At 37.1% G+C, this 22,565-nt stretch overlaps 1 protein-coding gene across 1 annotated transcript in view; it reads right to left on the bottom strand.

Moving 5' to 3' along the window:
- Positions 1-709: 709 nt before the first annotated feature.
- LTN1 (listerin E3 ubiquitin protein ligase 1) overlaps positions 710-22,565 on the bottom strand; it is a 68,345-nt gene continuing 46,489 nt past the window's right edge. The window contains 13 exon segments of the mRNA XM_017855960.1: positions 710-3,049; positions 3,680-3,813; positions 3,816-3,846; positions 5,368-5,562; positions 8,312-8,532; positions 9,431-9,602; positions 14,785-14,971; positions 16,955-17,029; positions 17,362-17,599; positions 18,084-18,297; positions 19,480-19,624; positions 19,826-19,961; positions 21,774-21,916. Coding sequence (XP_017711449.1) covers positions 2,987-3,049; positions 3,680-3,813; positions 3,816-3,846; positions 5,368-5,562; positions 8,312-8,532; positions 9,431-9,602; positions 14,785-14,971; positions 16,955-17,029; positions 17,362-17,599; positions 18,084-18,297; positions 19,480-19,624; positions 19,826-19,961; positions 21,774-21,916 — 1,954 coding nt within the window. The 3' untranslated portion in view covers positions 710-2,986.

The raw sequence follows: 22,565 nt of genomic DNA, 5'->3' as shown, positions 1-22,565 counted from the left end.
TATATATATGTGTGTGTGTGTGTGTGTGTGTGCATATATATATATATATTTTTTTTTTTCAGACTGAGTCTTGCTCTGTTGCCCAAGCTAGAGTGCAGTGGCATGATCTGGGCTCACTGCAACCTCCGCTTCCCAGGTTCAAGCAATTCTCCTGCCTCAGCCTCCCGAAGTAGCTGGGATTACAGGTGCGCACCACCATGCCTGGCTAATTTTTTTTTACTTTTAGTAGAGACGGGGTTTCACCATGTTGGCCAGGCTGGTCTCGAACTCCTGATCTCAGGTGATCCTCCCACCTCAGCCTCCCAAAGTGCTGGGATTACAGGTGTGAGCCACTATGCTGGGCTAAAATTCCATTTTTAGACATATGTCCTGAATATCTAGCACATCTGCATGAGGTGACATGATCAAGAATGTACACTTGCAGCACTGTTCAAAATGGCAAAAAAGTAACAATTTAAACAACCATTAGTAAGGGAATTGGTAAGTAAACTGACATGACACTAAACAGCATATTATGTTAAGTGGAAAATCAGGCTACAAAAGATTACATACAGTAAAACATCATTAACATAATTTTTGTTGATTATTATATATTGTTTCTGGATAAAAACACATGGTAAAGTATAAAATCTTAAATAGGAAGGAGTCACACCAACTTCAGAATAGTAGATTAGCTCTAGGGAGAGAAGGAGGAGAATGGCGCCAGGGAGAAGTACAAAAGAGTAACATTTTATTTATTTAAAAATCAGAAGCAAATATGGCAAAATAGTATGTGAAGGGTACAAGGGCATTTATATTATTATTTTCTGTATATTTGAAATATTTGTAATTAAAAAGAATTTTAATGGGCACATATGGTATAACAATCAAATAATAACATTAATTACTCGCACCAGAAAAATGTATCAAATAACAACATATTTAAGCCACAGAAACTTATGTACATACATTAGAGCATGTGATAAAAGAGTCAAAATAAATTTTTAAATTTGCAATTTACTTTGAGGTTTTAAATTAATAATTTTGCTAAACTCATGCAATTTTAAAATGTCCTTAAGCTAAAATTTTAAGGGCTGCTATCCTTTTTGTTAGAGTTGTCAACGCTGTACAGATAAAACTTTAATGTGGTATCCTGAACTTCAGTCTTATTTTGTAAAGCTTCTTCTTTAATATATAAACAGTTAACAAGCTTTACAATTATACTTACAAGTCTTAAAGAAACGTATTACGAGTCCTAAGTATGAAGAACAGTTATTTAATTATAACTACTTAATTACAGTGTTTTACCAAGAATCTGATGCCCTAATACTAACGTGGAAAAACAATGCTCCATTATTCCGTTTTCTTTTCTGCTTGGGTTTGGGCCAGAAGCCAAGATGTACCAATACTGGAAAGGTTTTAAACAGTCTTATTATAAAACCATTTTTAAAGGAAAAGTAGTAACTTTCACAGGGGAGTAACACAATCCTTTGGGATTACTATGTCAGAGAGACATAGAAAGATAGAGAATATTTTAAGAAAAGGGTTAACGAGGTAGTAAAATTTTGCTATCTGTACTTCACTTACCCTCAGAGTCTCAAGGCTAGAAAACAATAAATATTTTACAGAAAAATGTAGGAAGCAAACAAAACTGGGCAAGACACTGCATCTATAAATAAAATTTGAGAGATCTATAACCCACACGTAGCACTTCACTCTCAACTATAATCCTCTGACCACATTCATACTATTTCAATAGTCATTTTACCCAGTAGATGGAAAGCAGTAATTTTATTTATCATGAATTGCTTTTTGCCAATTAAACATGTGCAGCAGAGATGATTAGCTGGTCTCTCAAGTAACCTAGATATAATGGAAGACTGCAATGAAATTGTTCCAAGTTCTAAACTTCCATACTTTTATATTTTGGGCACAATTTTTAAGAGTGGCAAAAGGCAGGTTTTCACTTACTCCACTTCAGCCTATTATACTGAATTTTACTTAAGTGCTAAAATCCTTAACTTTCCATTTCTGAAGGCTGAAAACATTTGCTCCCCAAGTCTCTTATTTAGTATAACTTTGGCTGGTAAGAATAGCTAAGTTTGCTTCCAAAATTGAAAGTCTCCTACAACATTTTTAAATGTTTTTTTCTCCACTGATCTTTAAGTTTCAGTAATACTCATTTATTTCTTCCCTCTCAACAGAAAGATAACTACCACTCTGCTTCATGAATGAAATAATCAAATTACTATTTCAAATTCTCACCCTCTAGATACTCACTCAAACGGAGTAATAAATTCACTTACACGTTTACAATTCAAATTTCACTAATATATAGAAATAATTCTTCCACAAGCAAAAAGGTCAGCATCAAGAATTTAATTTTCTGAGTTTCATAACCCTTGATAAATGGAGGCACCTTGAAGTTCAGTTGGAACTCTTTTATATAGGATTTCAGAGCATGCTTCCAAATATCTTAAGCCATATTAATAGCTTAGTGTCATTTTTATCATTAAAATAATCTACAAATATCAGAATACTACTAATTTATTGTCATGACTAATAAATAAGACTTAAAATATCTATAGATGTAAATCAGCTCTCTCCGTTCATTTTGCTTCACTTGGACTACTCTAAAATACAGATTGACAAATGGAACGGGTTTATCAATAATATAGTTGTACAATCTTTTCACAAATTCCAATTCTGTAATTTAGGGTTTTCATATTTATTTTAAATATACAAAGAGATTAAACCATTAATAGAAATATTTTCTCTCAAATATGTAATATTCTCTTGTAAAAGGAAGTTTCCAAACATTTACAAAGCAATCTAAAGTTAAGTAAACCTGATTTTAGGATTATTACATTAACCAAAATAATTTTCCAGAGAAGGTCCTATTTAAAAGTAATGCTCACTGGTTTCCCCACATCCACATTTTAAGATGGATCCAAATCCAATGCCTTTGCTTGATGTACTTCAGGGATCCCTTCCAGTGAAGAAAACCTCAGAAAAACGTCTCACGACACAGTGGACAAGTGGATTTGTTGCTAGATGTAAACCATTTGTACTGAAAAAGAAAAGGTTTTAAATATCAAAGACTTTTTAAAGCTCTCCTCTTACATATATCATAAAGTACATATACATCTAAAGTAACCTTCAAATGATAAAGTGAAAAGGGAAGAATACTAAAATTTTTGCTCTGTATCTCCAAAATCAACACAAATGAGTCTACTTCCGATGGCTACACTAAGTTCTTTCTACTTAGGCTCATGCACACAACCACTAAGATATAAGAAATCTCCTGTGAAACAAATGAACAAATGGCAACTTCTTTTTCCGTATGTTTAAAAAGAGCATAGGGCTCTGATGCCAGATGGCTTCCCGTACGTACCAACTCCTGTAGTCTCCTTCATGGTCTAGATCTCAGAAGACCTTCTACTTCTTGACCAGTAAAAGGTCACTGGAAACACCCATTTGTTAGAGGGCCTTGATTCTACCAGTCTCGGTAAACTGCTAATTATCTTTTGCAGATTTAAAAAAATCACTTTTTAATATATCTCCCATTAGCTACAATTAAGTTTAACATACATTTTCTCTTCCAAAGTTAGACATTGTGTATGTGTGTGTGTGCACATGCGTGTGTTTATGTGTATAAAATACATAAAATGTAAGTAAGTTAATTTCTCTTTAGACTTACCAAGCAAGCTGAATGGAATTTTTTCTTGCATGTTCTACAGGCTTTTTTGGGAAGGGAATAGTTGAAACCATGAATGACTGAGAAACAGATCATGCAATCTTCAACACCCTCAAAACGTTTGTCTACATTATTTTCCATAAAGCTAAGCCTTCCATAATACTTCCATTCTGTTAACAAGAAGAAAAGTAAGCCACAACACACTGATGACCACCAATTTTATTTTATTCAATTTCACAAATTTTAAAGTTGAATCACAATTCTGAAAGAAGACAATCTGCTTGGCTATGTTCATATCTCCTAACTTTTATGAATGTTGGTTTCTAAAATAACCTCCCAAGTTTTCAGAACCAGACGTAATTTTTCTCCATTAAAGTCAGACTTTAAAGGCTTCTGGACCAATACTTAAAGTGTAATAGTCCAAGCTTATTGCTTGATAAAACTCTCTTAATAATTAAATCATTTAGGTTAGTTCTAATGTTTAACTGAAAATGAGGAAATTATCTCAAATTATTTGCTCCAGCTCTACAATACTGGTGAGCACATTTGTTTAAAATAGTTTTTCTTGGCCGGGCACCGTAGCTCACGCCTATAATCCCAGCACTTCGGGAAGCCAAGGTGGGTAGATCACTTGAGGTCAGGAGTTCGATGACCACCATGGCCAACGTGGTGAAACCCCATCTCTACTAAAAATACAAAAAATTAGCCAGGTGTGGTGGTGGGTGCCTGTAATCCCAGCTATTCTGAAAGCTAAGGCAGCAGAATCGCTTGAACCGGGAGGCAGAGGTTGCAGTGAGCCGAGATTGTGCCATTGCACTTCAGCCTGGGCAACAAGAGCAAAATTCTGTCTTGGAAAAAAAAAGTTTTTCCTTACTGTAGAACGCCTGAGATACACAGTGTGCAAACAGAACTGAAGAGTTAAAATGTGGTGAGAGGTCAAAGGTCTTTGAGAGTACTGGGACTTCTTTAAGCAAAGAGGAGTTGAAATGTAAGGATAAAAGTGAAAGTAGCTCAGAAGGTATTCATCTGTCCAGTATCTTTCAAAAGATCCTCTCTGAAACAATTTCCTTAATACCATGCACCGTTCCACATCTTCTACAATGTTAATGAAATAAAGTCAATCCCTCGCAAACACCAGAAAATAAATGACATAACCTTAAAAATTAAAACAGAAGGGCCGGGCGCGGTGGCTCAAGCCTGTAATCCCAGCACTTTGGGGGGGCCGGAGCGCGGGGTCCGGATCCCAAGGGTCAGGGAGATCGAGGCACCATCCTGGCTAACATGGTGAACCGTCTCTACTAAAAAATATAAAAAACTAGCCGGGGGCGAGGTGGCGGACGCCTGTAGTCCCAGCTACCTCGGGAGCTGACGGCAGGGAGTAAAATGCCGGGACCCGGAGAGCGGCGGAGCTTGCAGGTGCAGGGATGAGATCTGCGGCACTGCACTCCAGCTTGGGTTGACAGAGCGAGGACTCCGTCTCCAAAAAAAAAAAAAAAAAAAAAAAAAAAAAAAATTAAAACAGAAAGGCCAGCGCTTAATCCATTTAGGCATATATCTGTATTTATTTATCCAAGGAAGTTTAATATCTAATTTTACCTTAAGCAGAAAAGATGTATTTTATGTTTAAATGCCCTTTTAAATAGATCATCTTTTTCAAGTTTATAAAGCCAAATGTATAAACAGAAACTTACCTGATGGGTTAGGTAAGTGCTTAACTGCAGCATCCAGTTCCGCCACTGCTGAACAGCCACTCCTACTCTTTTGCCACTTTCTACTGTTATTGAACCCAGTGGATAATTTGAAGGCAGCTGTATTATAAGTTCAATAACTATGTCCTCAATAGTATAAGTAGCCATTACCTCTCGAGTAGTAGCTCGAGCTTTAACCTGCAATACAACAAAGGATATTTTGTTTGCCAGATTCCTTTCTTTCATCCAGAAAACATTTTGATAGGTTGACTATTAAAAGCTAAAGGCTTCATTCAAGGACAATGCAGGTAAACACATTCACTTATCTAACATAAGATAATTAAGAAATAGGTTTAGGCTGGGCACAGTGACTCACACCTGTAATCTCAGGTCTTTGGGAGGCCAAGGTGGGCGGATCATGAGGTCAGGAGATCGAGACCATCCTGCCTAATACGGTGAAACCCCGTCTCAACTAAAAATACAAAAAATTAGCCGGGTGAGGTGGCAGGTGCCTGTAGTCCCAGCTACTCGGGAGGCTGAGGCAGGAGAATGGTGTGAACCTGTGAGGCAGAGCTTGCAGTGAGCCAAGATCGCGCCACTGCACTCCAGCCTGGGCGACAGAGCGAGACTCCATCTCAAAAAAATAAAAATTTTAAAAAAAGATAAGGAAATAGGTTTAAATACCTGCCTGGTATATTTTTACAGTGATTTTGTGATATTCAAAGTTTGTTTTAAAAGACATTAATTGCTCATAAAAAAAGGTTTTATTGTGTTAGGCTTGTCACATAATAGTTCAATAAACCTTGACTAGATAAGTGACAGAATGGCTTATTATCCCTTCTCTTCCACACCGAGTATCGAATATCACTTCTACGCCTAATAAGTCTTCCTCTACCATGTTATCCTCCTGAGCTTTGGAGCCAACCATCAACTGCCAGAACATTTATAGTTATTTGTTTGGTTTTCAAACCAACATTGCAAACTCAACATAAAATGCACACATTATCATCCTTTACAAACTTCATCTTCTGAATTTCCTACTTCCAGGCTAAAAAATCATCATAGCACACCATTTTAAATTTCTGCTTCTACCTCATCCTAGATATTAACTAAATCACTAGCACATCTCTCACATCCCTACTCTTTATATTCCCACTGATACTGCCTCACCCATGCCCTAGTCCTTTGCTCATAATGTCTACCCCAACAGTCTCCTCTAACCGTTCATTTGAATCCAAACTGTTTGCCAACAGATCATGCTATAGACTATGGTCAGAGCAATTTCAAAGATCATAACTCTGACCATGCTACAGCCTGAATGAAAAATGTTCAGTGGCTGAACTGTACCACTTTGGATTGTTATTTGAGGCCCTTCCCAACGTACCTCTAACTCACTGTTGAGTAGTCTATTCACCTCTGGGACTCCTACTCATTATTTGGGTTGGAGTACTGCGTTATTTATCATTTCTTGGGCAACAGCTGAAATGACATTCTCACTTTTGTGCTTTTTGCAATAGTATTTTTTTCTCTCTCTCTTTTTTTTTTTTTTTTTTTTTTTGGGACATAGTTTCACTCTTGTTGCCCAGGCTGGAGTGCAATGGCATGATCTCGGCTCACCGCAACCTCCGCCTACCTCAGCCTCCCAAGTAGTTGGGATTACAGGCATGTGCCTCCACACCCGGCTAATTTTGTATTTTTAGTAGAGACGGGGTTTCTCCATGTTGGCCAGGCTGGTGTCGAGCTCCCGATCTCAGGTGATCCGCCCGCCTCGGCCTCCCAAAGTGTTGGGATTACAGGTGTGAGCCACTGCACCCGGCCTATTTTCTCTATAGTAAATGCCTTTCCCTTCATTTTCCCCATAACAAAATCCTGCCCACCTCCAGGTGATTTTCTTCCATAAAATCTCACTTAATCCCCTCAGCCAGATGAATCTTTCCCACTCAGATCATGAGGAACTCTTTCTCTTAACATGCTACTTTCCAATGCAAAAATCATTATCAGTATTGCTCTTTTCCCTTTATTAGACTGTATGTTATTACAGGACAAGAGTCTAGTCCTACTACACTGTTCATATCCTTGGTGACTGGGACACAGTGCTTGGCATCTGTAAGTATTCCAATACAGATTTTGAATGAACTAATGAATGCTCAAAAACTATCTGCTGGGTGAAATGGTTTGGATCTGTATCCCCGCCTGAATCTCATGCTGAATCCCAAATATTGCAAGTGGGGCCTAGTGGGAAGTGACTGGATCATGGGGGCGGATTTCCCACGGGTGCTAATCTCGTGATAGTGAGTGAGTTCTCATGAGATCTGGTTGTTTAAAATTCTGTGACACCTCCCCGCCTCTCTCCCTCCTGCTCTGGCCATGTGAGATGCTGACTCCCGTTTGCCTTCCGCCACGATTTTAAGTTTCTGAGTAGCTGGGATTACTGGCGCCCGCCACCACGCATGGCTAATTTTTGTATTTTTTCAGTAGAGATGAGGTTTTACCATGTTGCCCAGGCTGGTTTCAAATTCCTGACCTCAAGTGATCCACCCACCTCGGCCTCCCAAAGTCCTGGGATTACAGGCATGAGCCACTGCACCCGGCCTAAACCTCTTTTCTTTATAAATTACCCAGTCTCAGGCATTTATAGAAATGTGAGAATAGACTACTGTAGTGTGTGAATGAAAATTATACCACTGTTTCAATCCATACATGAAGTAATATTGAGATTTGACACACAAATTAGAAAACAAAATAGGCTGGTCTTGAACTCCTGGGCTCAAGTGATCCTCCCACCTTGGCATCCCAAAGCGTTGGGATTACAGGCATGAGCCACAAATCCTGGCCACCAGTTTCTATAAATTCTGAGCCAAGAGCTACAGTCTGTTTTGATATTAACAATGACAGACATACCCAATATTAAAACAACTTTTCTAGAGAAAGTCAAGACAATACTAACCGTCATGCCATTAAACAGTTGTGTACTTGTTTGTACAGAAGATATTTCTTGAAAAGAAAGAACACTGCTGACATACTTGCTTGTAAATCTATCTACAATATTGAAAACACGCTTCTCACTGCTATTCCACCACAACCTAACCATGGCAGGCAAATCTTTTAATGTCATATGATAGACTGAGCAAGCCAAGTGTGGAATGTGGTATGGAAGAGTTGCTGTTTCTGAGGAAAAAACAAATTCCTGATTAGTCACATGTATTTCTTACATAGAATAACAGACTAATATTAGTATTTTCTTTAAAAAGTGATCCTTAATTCCTCAACGATAGTGCTATAGCTCATCAAACAAATATACCAGAGAAACCAGAACTCTGGAGTATCAGCATCTTTCCACACATTCAAAATGAACCATAAGAATGGCAAAATAATTTTTTTTTAAGTGAAAATCCCAATTGACACTGAAAAAAAATCTACCTAGAAACAGAATTCTATAGTAAACATGAAAGACCACAAATAAAATAGAGTATACACATTTTAAAAAGAAGGAAAAGTTAAAGATGCTTGGTATTATAAATTATGAAAAGGAGTCTGGCCTCCTTTACTTTCCCCAGAGCTCGCTGTGCTGCTGTGCAGAAGTCTTAGAATACCCAACTCAATATTCACAAGATGCAGTCCATCCTCAGATCTCCAAGGCATTTAAAAAAAGCATATTCTCAGTAAATTGTTTCCAATACTGTGGTACAACCACATATATGCATATCTATCCTCTCTGCTCACATACGAGCTCCCAGAATGAAATACATTTTATTCAACTTTATTTCCCCTTATTTATATGCCTATAAAATGTTATCACATAAGAAATGTTTGTTTACAGAGTCAAAAGTTAATAGTCCCACCACACTAAGCTTCAAAAATATATTAAATTCCTCACAGTCCTTTATTTTAGGGTAAAATCGAATTATTCATCCTATTTAGAGAAATATGGAAAATGGTCAAATTCAACATTTTCATAGCCAGGACCTACCTTTGGGATTATTCTCCACATTCCCAGGGAAAAGTTTAATTCAACCTAGTGTGAATCTAGCATCCAAGAAAGAACATAAACACATATCTTACTGACCTCGAATACTCAGCTGGAGCTCCTCAGTAAAGAATGTTTTAGGGTCCTTATTTGGGACCTCAATTGCGGTCTCGGCATAGGTTGGATTTTCTGGCATAAGCCTGAACAGGTGATAGAGCAATTTATTCAAACTCTTTGTTTTCCGAAGATACATTGAGTACAGAGCCCGAAGCTGGTGGAGAGCAAAGAATTTGTTAGTAAACCAAATACACCAAGACAATTGGTATAAAAGAACTCAAAGTATAACAAATGTCCTTTCCTCGTAAACGAACAGACATTCTATCCCCTCATTATTAGAACAAGTTGCTAATATTTTTCTCAAATTGTCTTCCTGTGTTAGAATACACTCACCTTGGCTTAGTGTCTGAGATAAGAAAATCTATTCACCATTCCCACAGATGACTCCCTCACTCTCCTCCCAAGTCTTCCATACATTCCTTCCACACCATTGTCCTTAACCTTTCAAATTCCTGCTTAAAACTAATCCCATTTTTATGGCTGACCTCATCCTGTATCAAAAACTCCGACATTCCTTTATGACAGAGAGCACAAACTAGTAGTCCAAGATGTCTTGGGGTCTTCTCAGAGTTGTTTTTTCAATCAGGAGATTTCACATAAAATACGGATTTCTGGTTTCTCTTTTAAAAACAGAAAAACGAGCCACCACTGGGAGCACTGCAGGTATCTGTCAGACCTGTGCTTCACAACTCCTGCTTTCCCTCAGTAACACAGCTTGCATTTTCCACACTGACTTTGCAGTTCTTTGGTATCTGTATTGGTTTTAAGATAATTTGTTCTACTATATCACATATCTCCTCATAGTACAAAGATACCATTTTCTTTTTTCTTTTTAAAAATTTTGTATTTTAATTTTTGTGGGTACACAGTAGATATTTATGGGGCACATGAGGTATTTTATAGGCATATAATATGTAATAGGGTAAGTGAGGTATTTATCACCTCAAGCATTTATCCTTTCTTTGTGTAAACTACAACATTTTTTTTTTTTTTTTTTTTTTTTTTTTTTTTTTTTTTTTGAGACGGAGTCTCACTCTGTCCCTCAGGCTGGAGTGCAGTGGCCAGATCTCAGCTCACTGCAAGCTCCGCCTCCCGGGTTTACGCCATTCTCCTGCCTCAGCCTCCTGAGTAGCTGGGACTACAGGCGCCTGCCACCTCGCCCGGCTAGTTTTTTGGTATTTTTTTTAGTAGAGAGGGGGTTTCACCGTGTTAGCAAGGATGGTGTCAATCTCCTGACCTCGTGATCCGCCCGCCTCGGCCTCCCAAAGTGCTGGGATTACAGGCTTGAGCCACCGTGCCCGGCCTTTTATTTTATAAACACTATGAATACTTACAAGGATCAAGTAATAGAATTTGGAATTGATTTTTAAAATATGTTGACCAAAGGGCTCTTATCATCAAACTTAACATCACTAATGAAGGATGAACATCCCAAATCTGAAAATCCAAAATGCTTCATCATCTAAAACTTGTTGAGCACCAACATGATGCTTAAAGGAAATGCTCCTGGAGCATTTCAGATTTTCGGATCTGGGATGCTTAACCAGTACGTGTAACAAAAATATTCCAGAATCTGGAAAAATCTGAAATCAGAAACACTACTGGTCCCAAGCATTTTGGATAAGGAATACTCAACCTGTAAAAGAACACAACGAGATTATATGGCTCCTGAGGTAAGACTCTGAGAACATGTAACAACTTGTGCAGTAAGTAGTCTTGCTGAAAATCAACCACAATCTAATGAGGAAACGATCAGACAAATTCAAACTGTATGACAGGGTAAAAACAGCTGGCCAAAACAATGACAAGAAAGAAAAGAAAGGTATAGGAATTATAGGTTAAAGAAACTAAAGAAATATGGCAAACAAATACAAACATGGTTCTTGATTGGATCTTCAACACAGAAGAAAACAAAACTATAAAGATATTACTGGGACAACTGAGAGTATCTAAATAAAAATTAGGTACTACTGCATCGAAATTGAATTTGAATATAAAAATTATATTCTGCTTATGTAGAAACATGTCCTTGATCTTAGGAGATACATGTTTAAATGCTTTTGGTAAAGCATCGTAATGTCTGCAAGTTAGTTTCAAGCAGATCAGCAGAAAAAGAGTACATACAGAGACAGTATGTGCAAATGTAGCCACGTGTTAAAAATGTGTTGATCTAAAAGAGTATGTGACTTTTCATTGAATTATTCTTCCAACGTTGTTGTTTAATTTTTTTCAAAATAAAAGTTAGAGATATTTTAAAATTAATCAGCAATATCAATGGACTTTAAAAAACACACATATATGACCCAGCAATCCCACTGAAGTATACAACACAAGTGAAATGAAAACACATTTCAACACAAAAGTTTATACATTAATGTTCACAGCAGCTTTATTTACAATGGTCAAAAAAACCAGAAACAGCCTAAATGTCCACTAACAGATAAGCAGATAAACAAAATGTGATATCTATAAAATGGAGTATTATTCAGCCACAAAAAGAAATGCAATATTTATGATACATGCTACAATCTGATAAATCCTGAAAACAATATACTAAGATAAAAGCCAGACACAAAAGACCAGATGTGTGAAATGTCCAGAACAGGCAGATGCATAGAGACAGAACACAGTTTAATGGCTGTCAGGAGCTGTAGGGTTTGAGAGGAAATGGGAAGTGATTGCTACTAAATACAATGGGATGTTGACAATGTTCTAAAATTAGATAGTGGTAATAGTTGCACAAGTCTGTGAATACAGTCAGCCCTCCACATCCATGGGTTCCACATCTGAGAATTCAACCAATCGCAGATAGAAAATATTTGAGGGGCAAAAAAAGTGATTTTTAAAAACCCAATACAATAAAAATACTATAAATGTTAAAAATACAGTATAGCAACTATTTCAATAGCATTTACATTGTATACATAACTAGAGATGATTTTAACTAGTATACAGGAGGATGTGCATAGGTTAGATGCAAATACTATGCTATTTTATATAAGGAACTTGAGTATTCACTGGGTTGGGGACCATGGGAGGGAGCCTGGAAACAATCCCCTGCAGATATCAAGGGATGACTATATACTAAAAACACCAAACTGTGTGGCCAGGTGAGGTGGCTCACGCCTGTAATCTCAGCACGTTGGGAGGCCAAGGGGGGCGGAACACCTGAGGTCAGGAGTTTGAGACCAGCCTGGCCAACGTGGTGAAACCCCGTCTCTACTAAAAATAGAAAAATTAGCCAGGCGTGGTGGTAGGCGCCTGTAATCCCAGCTACTCGGGAGGCTGAGGCAGGAGAATCACTTGAACCCAGGAGGTGGAGGTTGCAGTGAGCCAAGATCGCACCATTGCACTCCAGTCTGGGGGACAAGAGCGAGACTCCATCTCAAAAAAAAAAAAAAAAAAAATTTAAAAAACACCAAACTGTGTATGCTAAGTGGGTAAATTTTGTGGTATGTGCAATATCTCAGTAAAGCTTTATAAAACAGACAAATAAACATACACATGTACATATACAACTTTTTCTAGTTCAATCTGATTTGCTAGGAGTTTTTTTGAGAAAAAAGTTAACCCATGATTTAGGAACATTTAAAGTTTTCTGAAGAAAATTGTTTATTTTAGGATTCATGTAATTATTAGGTAGGCAGATAAGCCAGAATAACCCACCTAATAATACTAATTATTAGGTGGGTTATTCTGGCTTATCTGCCTACAGCTCAGTTCAAGTTTTTCAGACATAATAATAATAAATGCTGCTGTATAATTTTGTACCCTAACCCAATCCCAGCCTAATAAAAAAGGTGATGCATGGCCATTTTCCTAATTTCTGAATATAAAATGAGAACAAAACTCTTATACACAAAAGCCTCAATCTGCTGCTATTTTTTAGAGATCAACAATATTTTAAGAAATTGATGTAAAAGCCCAATAAGGAGCTCTTGAAATACATCATCAGCAAATAAAACCAGCTTAAGTCACAAAAATACATGACAGGCCTAAAAAGAAAACTAATCTATTTAACAACTAGATCAATGCTACTTCTGTGATTTGATTTTCCCCTTAGATGTACAAATGCAAAGATGCAAAAATTGATATCTTTGTACCAAGGTATAGGTTATGAGCAACAACATAAATTATAATTTAAAAATTCCAAAAAGTCACATTGGAAATGAATGCCATGAATACTTAATCACACTAAGTGATAAACTAAATCTTTTTGTATTGACCTGTCAAAGAAGGCACATATTTTACTAGGTTAATTCAATCAAAGATTGACAGAGATTTGGATCTTCCTTCTTCTTTTTGAGACAGGGTCTGGCTCTGTCGCCCAGGCCTGAGTGCCAGTGGCATGATCTCATCTCACTGCAACCTCCGCTTCCTGGGCTCAAACTACCCTCAAGTGGGGATCTTTCTATAAGAAATAAAAACTAGAGAGATCTTTCCAGTTTCTTCTTGGACAAGGTCTTACTTCCTAAACATGAGACAACAGAGACATCTAGTGGCTGCTAGAATAATTTGGGCAAAATATTTCAGATATTTTTACCACTTAGGTAACAGCTGGAATTATTACACAGGTAATGTTTCACAGATCTTTCTCCAAACAGTGATTTTCAAGTAAGGTAAATTGCCAATGATGTATTAAGTGAAATCTCCACAACAGAGTGAAAACTGACCCCTCCCCAAAAAACCAGAAAAAACACAAGATTCAATTCTTTTGAAATAATTACTATGATAGTACACAATTAAATTATATAAATATTATTTCTTGATATAAAAGAACCTGGTGACTACATTCAGTTAGAAAAAAAGTTGATCTGGCCACATATCAGAGTAATTACTTTTGCTTGGAGGGGTAAGGTATAAGGGACAGAAGTAAACTTATTAAGCAGATTGTCTGAAGTTAGCTGGATAAAATGAGATTAGGCCGGGCACCTTGGCTCATGCCTGTAATCCCAGCATTTTGGGAGGCCAACGAGGGTGGATCACTTGAGCTCAGGAGTATGAGACCAGTCTGGGCAACATGGTGAAACCCCATCTCTACAAAAAATATAAAAATTAGCCAGGCATAGTGGCTTGCACCTGTAGTCCCAGCTACTTAGTGAGAAGATCGCTTGAGCCTAGGAGGCAGAGGCTGCAGTGAGCCAAGATCGTGCCACTGCATTCCAGCATGCGCAACAGAGTGAGACCCTGTCTCAAATGCAAAAAAAAAAAAAAAAAGGATGAGATTAAAACATAAGGATTTCCCTTTTATTAAACTGAAGGGAAGGAAGGTATTTAGAACAGTATCAGAAGCATATTAGGACAGAACTATCGAAAGTTGTCACATATTTATTTACCTGTGATGACGCGGCTTTGAAGAAAGTGAGTATTAATTTCCAAGTGAGAAGGTATCCCAGAACATAACAGAAGTCTTCACTCAGTGGTTTAATAGTAACTATCTGTCCAACAGGAACACACCCCAAAACATTTTCTAGTAAGTCCTCTTGAGTGCTAAGAAGAGACATCAGTGCGGCTGGTGGTGACCTAAGAATCAATGATTAAACACCACAAGTTTTCTTTATAACTCATCCCTTAACAAACTGACAGTACTTGTAAACTTCAAGCATTTTAGAAATATTTCTCTATTTTCCAAAAAACGTTTTAAAATTCCCCTCTATGGATCCAATTTTAACTCCTAATCTCACGTAACAGTAAAATCAAAAGACATATTATAGCACTTGAAGGAAAGACATTTTATAAAACATCTATTTCAATTTTCTGTTTTATAAGTGAAAAAAAATCACACACCCAGAGAAGCCAAATGATTAGTCCAAAGTCTTTCAGTTAGTAGGGGAAACGGTTAGGGATTCTAAATCCTACCAGGCCTTTCATCACCCTATGAAAGACAGCGTGAAGACTAAGGCTTCGAACTTTGTCACTTCGTTCTAGTTTCTGTTTTACTGCATATTGTCTACTTAGCACTATTGAGAAATATCACAGTGGTACTATTAATCAGAATGATAAACACAGAAAATAATTATGTGCCTATTTAAAAAATCGTGATTGTATCTTTTTAGGAAAATAAATGTACCATTCAGATTACTTCACAACAAATTAAGTTAATTTTCTTCTTTATTGAACTACTCTACTCATTTATACTTTCAGGTGAACTTATGAGATTCTCAAAAAGTAAAATGCTTAACTCTTCTCTGTGATACTCTAGCCTGGTTCTCTCCTTTCACTGCTGTGATCGTTCTTCCCTTGTGGCTTCCTTCTCCCAGCCCACAAGCATAGGCCTTCTCCAAACTTCTGCTCTCAGGTCTTTTCCTTCAACCCCTCCATCTCACATACCCAGCCTTCTATATTCCATATTGATAGTCACTAGATCTTATAAAACACCAGCTCCAAAATCTCTCCACTTTTCACATTGCCCTCCACGCATTGTTATTTAACTTCTGGAACGACCTCCACCTCTGCTTGCTTCTTTTTACAATTCATGTTTCACACTACACTAGTGTCAGAATCAGCTGATGGTGCCCTGTCTCCTACCAAATGATGCCCAAATCCCCCACAAAAAAGTCATTTTTAAGGCCATTCCTTATCGGACCTCCTTAACTACCCTTTCGGCTTTATCTTCCACTATACCCTGCCTACTCTATACACACTGGTTCATTTATTCTTTCATTCAACATACTACTCATGATGTCTGCTATAGACCAGGAAGCATTCTGGCCTATAGCAATCTAGCCTATTTCTCTCTCAGAAATGAGAGACAGAAATTCCTGCCCTCACAGAACTTAAATTCCAGGAAAGAAAGACACCGTCAATAAAAGTATACATTAAGTGGGAACTACTCAATATTGCCCAAGCACATCCTGACATTCATGACTCAGTGCCTTTGTACATGATGTTCTTGTAACGTATATTGTCTTTCCTGTCCTGCAGAAATGCTACCTAACCTTAAAGGACCAGTTTAAATGCCTCTTCCTCTAAAGAAAGTCTTCCCTTCCTGATGTACATTAATTGTGCCCTCATCACATGCTATCTTCTATAGGTCTAAATGACATTTAAAAAAATGTTATCTATCCGTCTTCTTAGCACTTACCATATACTATATTTTCTATAAGGCTACGGTATCATCTGTATCAGATAAATTCCTTAAGAAAAAGAAAGTGCTCACTAAACACTGCATACTCCCTTCAGCATTTAATTAATACTCTGCACAAAGTGGATGCTCAATAGATATTTGAACTGATACACTCTTTCCACAGCCACCATATGGCCAAGGACAGTTTTACTGAACAGAAGCAAATGGAAAATATGATTTAAGAACAATTAAGAGAGAGAAACAATCTTTTGAGTGAAATCTAGATTTCATTTATATCTTACAGATAACTAAAAAGATCTATCTGTAGAATGAATATAACTCTAATTTATAGCTTCTGTGCTGCTTCAGTCCTCTAAAGACATCATAAGTGAGATGGATTATAAGAATTTAATAAAACAAATAATTTAAAAAAACCTTACAGGGCTGGCTCTTCTTCTTCATCTCCATATGACTTTAGATTATCCTGATCATATTGCGGTAATTCAGGCATCAATCTAGAAATTAGAACAGTATTTTAAAATACGTGATATTAAACTGTTTATTAAGTCATGCTCAAGAGCAGAAAGACCAATACTTATTTTATAGTAAGTAAATGTTTTAATGAGTTTTCTCTAAAATAACTACTATAACCAGGACTATTAAAATATAAATTGTGTATAGAAAACAATAACCTAAAAGAACAGGCAACTTAGTGTCCCTATAAGTGAAGCAGTCAGATCTCCTTCTTTTAAAAATTTCACTTTTTTAAATGATTAAAAGTAAAAACTAAGCATATATTCTATTTTTTAGACCACTGTAACATTGATTCAATTGGATAAATTCTTACTTGTATAGCATATGATAAACAGCAATTTGCACAGGCCTAGCTCTGAAGAGAAGTAATGGGGCCAATGTATTTAACAAAGTCTGGAGATATTCTGGTAAGTTTGTTTTTTGGTCAGCAACTAATCTTGCAGGAAGTTTGTGACTCAGTAGCTGTTCCTTTGAGATATATGTTAATGTTTCACACATGGGTTTCAGCATTGCATTCTGAAAGGATGTTTCAGACACATCTTTGTTTTCTCCTAATGACAAAAAGGAAAGAAACATGCCCGTCCCAAAAGAAAGTTAGTATAGCTTAACTGATTCACAATCAAGTATCATTTAAGAAAACGAAATAAAAACTAGACATCAACAATAAAGCACTCTTAACTGGAAACATGACCTGAATATATATTCCAGTTAATCTCAACTGTTTTCATGACTTTTATCTGATCCTTATCTAAAAAGAAAGCGAATGTTCAACAGGTTCTATTCACGTGATCCATTCACGTTATCCGAATTACTACTATTTTAACTTGCAACAGTCATTGGATACTTTGCCATTTTTCAATTTTTGTCTGTAAAGTAGAAGCATATGTGATGCTTCTGAGAAGCCAAGCTTTCTTTTCTGGCTTTTTCTTTTATTATTTAGTATTATTTGATTTAAACATCAAAATTTTTGGTTTTGAATTTTCAGTAAGTCATTTTCAGTGAATCAATCTCATTATTATTCCCTTTTTCACTTGCCTGTAACAGTCACCAAAATAGGTAAAAGCAAACTATGGATGCCTTGGGAAAAAAATTCTTTCCATTCACTGATTAGATTTACAGGAAGATTGCCAATGGTATCCAGAGTTGTGGAATCAAAGAAAGCACTGAGGTCACAGGCCAAATCACAGCTGACACAGGCAAACAGTTGCACAAGTGGAATAGAATACAATGCCTGATTCTCACTTGTTGTCTGAAAAAAACAATAAAAATGAAATAGGTAAACAGACTTCTACCAGAACACTACAAATAAAGCCAATATAAAGAAAAGCCTTTCTTTCATTTCTTTGAATTTTAAAATGAAAAGTAGTAGAAGTGTGTAGTCTCAGGAGAAATAAAACAATTTTACATCAAAATAACTTTTTTCTTCAAAATTAAATACCATGAATTAGAATCATTAATAAATAATTTATTCTCAAATGCCCTTTTTAATTTCTAAACTATGGAAGAAAACACTAAGTCAGATACATTAAATACACACTTCTAATCTTCTCAGTAGCCCTACAAGTTGTAAGTTATTATTTTAAAATAAGAAAATCGGCCAGGCGCAGTGGCTCAGAGGCTGAGGCGGGTGGATCACATGAGGGCAGGAGTTTGAGACCAGCCTGGTCAAAATGGTGAAACTGCATCTCTACTAAAAATATAAAAATTAGTCAGGCATGCTGGTGAGTGTCTGTAATCCTGCTATTTGGGAGGCTGAGGCGCAAGAATTGCTTGAACCCAGAAGGCGGAGATTGCAGTGAGCCAAGAATGCACCACCGCACTCCAGCCTAAGCAACAGAGAGAGACTCCATCTCAAATTAAAAAAAAAAAAAAAAGAAAAAGAAAGAAAGAAAGCTGAGTTTAAGTTTAAAACTCGAAGTCACATAGCTAATAGTAGGCAAAGCAGAGATTGAGACCAATTCGACCCTGACCGACTTGCTGCCTTGGAGCCCACAAGTAATATACTTCTGGTTGCTCTGGGTCATAAAATTACACTAATTCCCTCTGAATTTGCTATTTAATGCATTACTCTCACAATATTCATACAGTATGTTTTAGAAACAATCTAACTATAACCAAAAAAGACCAAAATAATTGTCATTAACAGATAAAACCTAAAAGGGCTGTGCTGCAAATATTATAATAAGCTAATGGAGAAAGCATTTTAATAACAGGAGATTTGATCACTGAATGATGCTGGTAGTCATTAAAAATCTATCATCTTACTATTCTGTCAAATCGTAGCTGGTAAGAAGAACATCTATAAAGTGCTTTAAATTACGCAAAGGAACCAATTACAATCATCACTTAAAGAATGAGATTGGTAAATAGTTCTGATGCAAAAGTATGTACAAAGACCCACAAGAGGTGATGACATATCAGGTTAATTTACCTCCAACCAAGCCAACATGGAGCACATGATGAAGTCCCACTCACTCTCTGCCAAAGGGGATGAGCAATATTTCAGAAATAGGGAAAGAAACCGGATTATTTCTATATTTACACCCAGTACCTCTGGACTTGCTTCTGATAGATTACTGTGATAAAGATAAAAACAAATGACAACAAAATAATAATTATATTGACATTTAATTAGAAAATGTTATTTAAATCTTATGTACTCATAAATAACTGACTTAAATGTCTACCATAATTACTCTACAAATTTGTGACACAGATACGTAATCTTCATCTGAATTGTATACTGAAGGAAAAACATAGTATAAAGCATCACCTACCAACTGAAAAGAAAAATATCTTCATGCTCTTTCTTCCAGGATATTATGATTTTCAATATTCCATGTAATAGCTCTCCATCATCTATACTTTTGGTTTGCAAACAAGAATTGAAAATGGCAAGATGTCCAAAACCTCCTGAAGTAAAATTCAAAATGAAAATTAAAATTTTAAGAACTATATGGCTATTTTTAAAAAGTCCACTTTGAGAAGTAAAAAACTTTCTTGAGAAGTGCTCAGGTTAAGAACTCTAAAAATGGCTTTTATGTAAGAGTCAACAAATGAGCTTATAAGCTGCAAAGGGTAGGGACTCTGTCTCCATACCCAGCACCTAGCACACAATAGAGAATTTGGGGGAGGGGAATGTAAGGGAATGATACTGGAATTTAAACGGACTTATGCTGTTTTTGTTTTGGTTTCTTAAGTGCAGGACATATTCAGCAAACTCATCATTCAAATAAAAAAAACCTACAGCTACAGAGTAGCTGGAAACAGCAAATGGAAAATAGAACATAGTGTTTCATAATTTACACATCCATTCACTCAATAGCAGCTAAGTTGGCCGGGCGCGGTGGCTCAAGCCTAAAATCCCAGCACTTTGGGAGGCCGAGACGGGCGGATCACGAGGTCAGGAGATCGAGACCATCCTGGCTAACACGGTGAAACCCCATCTCTACTAAAAAATACAAAAAAAACTAGCCGGGCGAGGTGGCGGGCGCCTGTAGTCCCAGCTACACGGGAGGCTGAGGCAGGAGAATGGCGTAAACCTGGGAGGCGGGGCTTGCAGTGAGCTACGATCCGGCCACTGCACTCCAGCCTGGGCGAAAGAGCGAGACTCCGTCTCAAAAAAAAAAAAAAAAAAAAAAAAAAAATAGCAGCTAGTATATGCGCTAAGCTCTGATGTGGACCCTCTCTTTAGAATCTCTACCATTCCTCAAAATGCATCCACTGGTGTATCTTAACACCCTCTGTCCTCAGCTTTCTATCTTACATACCAGTCAAAATGAACAATCTGTATTCTTGTATGTTTTTGTGTACCTGGAATGCCCTTCCCCAACTATGTCCATATGGAAAACGATTTATCCTTCAACACCCAGTAGAAATATTTCTCTTTATGAAATCGCCACTAACACCCTCAAAGCAGAGTGAAAACTCCTTCCTTTCTGCCACTTGTATACATAATAACATCTTTTTGCTACATCAGTTATCACGATACAACTTCATGTTTGTCTTCTCTACAACAGGAACTACCATGTAGGGTGCTCATAAGTGCTGATTATATTAATAAACAGGCTGGGCGCGGTGGCTCACGCCTGTAATCCCAGCACTCTGGAAGGCCAAGGCGGGCGGATCACGAGGTCAGGAGATCAAGACCATCCTGGCCAACATGGTGAAACCCCGTTTCTACTAAAAAAATACAAAAAATTAGCCAGGCGTGGTGGCAGGCGCCTGTAGTCCCAGCTACTCAGGAGGCTGAGGCAGGAGAATGGGTGAACCTGGGAGGCGGAGCTTGCAGTGAGCTCAGATGGCGCCACTGCACTCCAGCCTGGGTGACAGAGTGAGACCCTGTCTCAAAAAAAAAAAAAAAAAAAAAAAAAAATTATAAACAAATGAAAAGTGCAGTGTTTTAAATACGGCGGAAGCTATTTTTGCCTTTATATGTTCAGTCATTGGTTGGCTAGGGAGAAATGAGGCACAACTTTAAAAAGCTATAGATAGAAAAGAAATGGTTAGAAGGTATTTCTGGGTGTAAGTCTTCCCTCAAGGCCCAGCATTTTTGTACTGTAAAATGGTAACAGCCATTGTCTAATGACACTCATCCATATAATCTCAGAACAAATCAGCTGTAATTCAATTTACCTCTAATAGATATGGTCTTATAAATTAGAAATAGTTCTTTATCTCAAGCAATAATTAAATTAATGAAATATTTATTATCAAGCAACTAACCATTAGTACTGCAAAGATCTTTCTTAGTCCAGCCCAAAAGAGCAGGTATACATTGAGCACTAAATTCTTTCTTTTCTTCTTTTGACAAAAATGGACATAGACTTTGAATGGTATGCAAATTGCCTTCAGTTAGTGGGAAAAAACTGTTTAAAGAAAAGAAAAAGCACAAGTTAGATTTCTTCGAAACATACAGTTATTTCACATATTCCTTTTATTTGGACTATTGAAAAGATGAATAATTCTATCACATATAATTACATAAAAGAAACTATGATAGGTTTTAACAAGTGCTGACTTGAATTTTTTTTGTTTGCTCCTTTTTTCTGCATAAATTTTTAAAATGAGCATATATAACGTTTCCCCATGTATGATTTTTTAAAATTACACTAGCCACATGACATGTTCTCTTTTAAAAAAAAAGAGTCAACTGCCAGGCACAGTGGTTCACGCCTGTAATCCCAACACTTTGGGAGGCTGAGGAGGGTAGATCATGAAGTCAGGCATTTGAGACTAGCCTGGCGAATATAGTGAAACCCCATCTCTACTAAATATACAAAAAATTAGCCGGGTGTGGTGGCGGGCGCCTATAATCCCAGCTACTCAGGAGGCTGAGGCAGGAGAATCGCTTGCACCTGGGAGGCGGAGGTTGCAGTGAGCTGAGATCGCGCCACTGCACTCCAGCCCTGGCGATGGTGCAAGACTCCATCTCAAAAAAAAAAAAAGAGTCAATTGATTCAACTTAAATAAATAGTACCAGTTGTGTGTCCTTTCTTTTTTTTTTTTTTTTTTTTT

The sequence above is a fragment of the Rhinopithecus bieti genome, unplaced genomic scaffold, assembly GCF_001698545.2.
Source record: "Rhinopithecus bieti isolate Rb0 unplaced genomic scaffold, ASM169854v2 scaffold_1295, whole genome shotgun sequence".
Classification (NCBI taxonomy): domain Eukaryota; kingdom Metazoa; phylum Chordata; class Mammalia; order Primates; family Cercopithecidae; genus Rhinopithecus; species Rhinopithecus bieti.
Note: the sequence above shows the minus strand (reverse complement) of the source record. Positions and strands in the feature narration are given on the sequence as shown.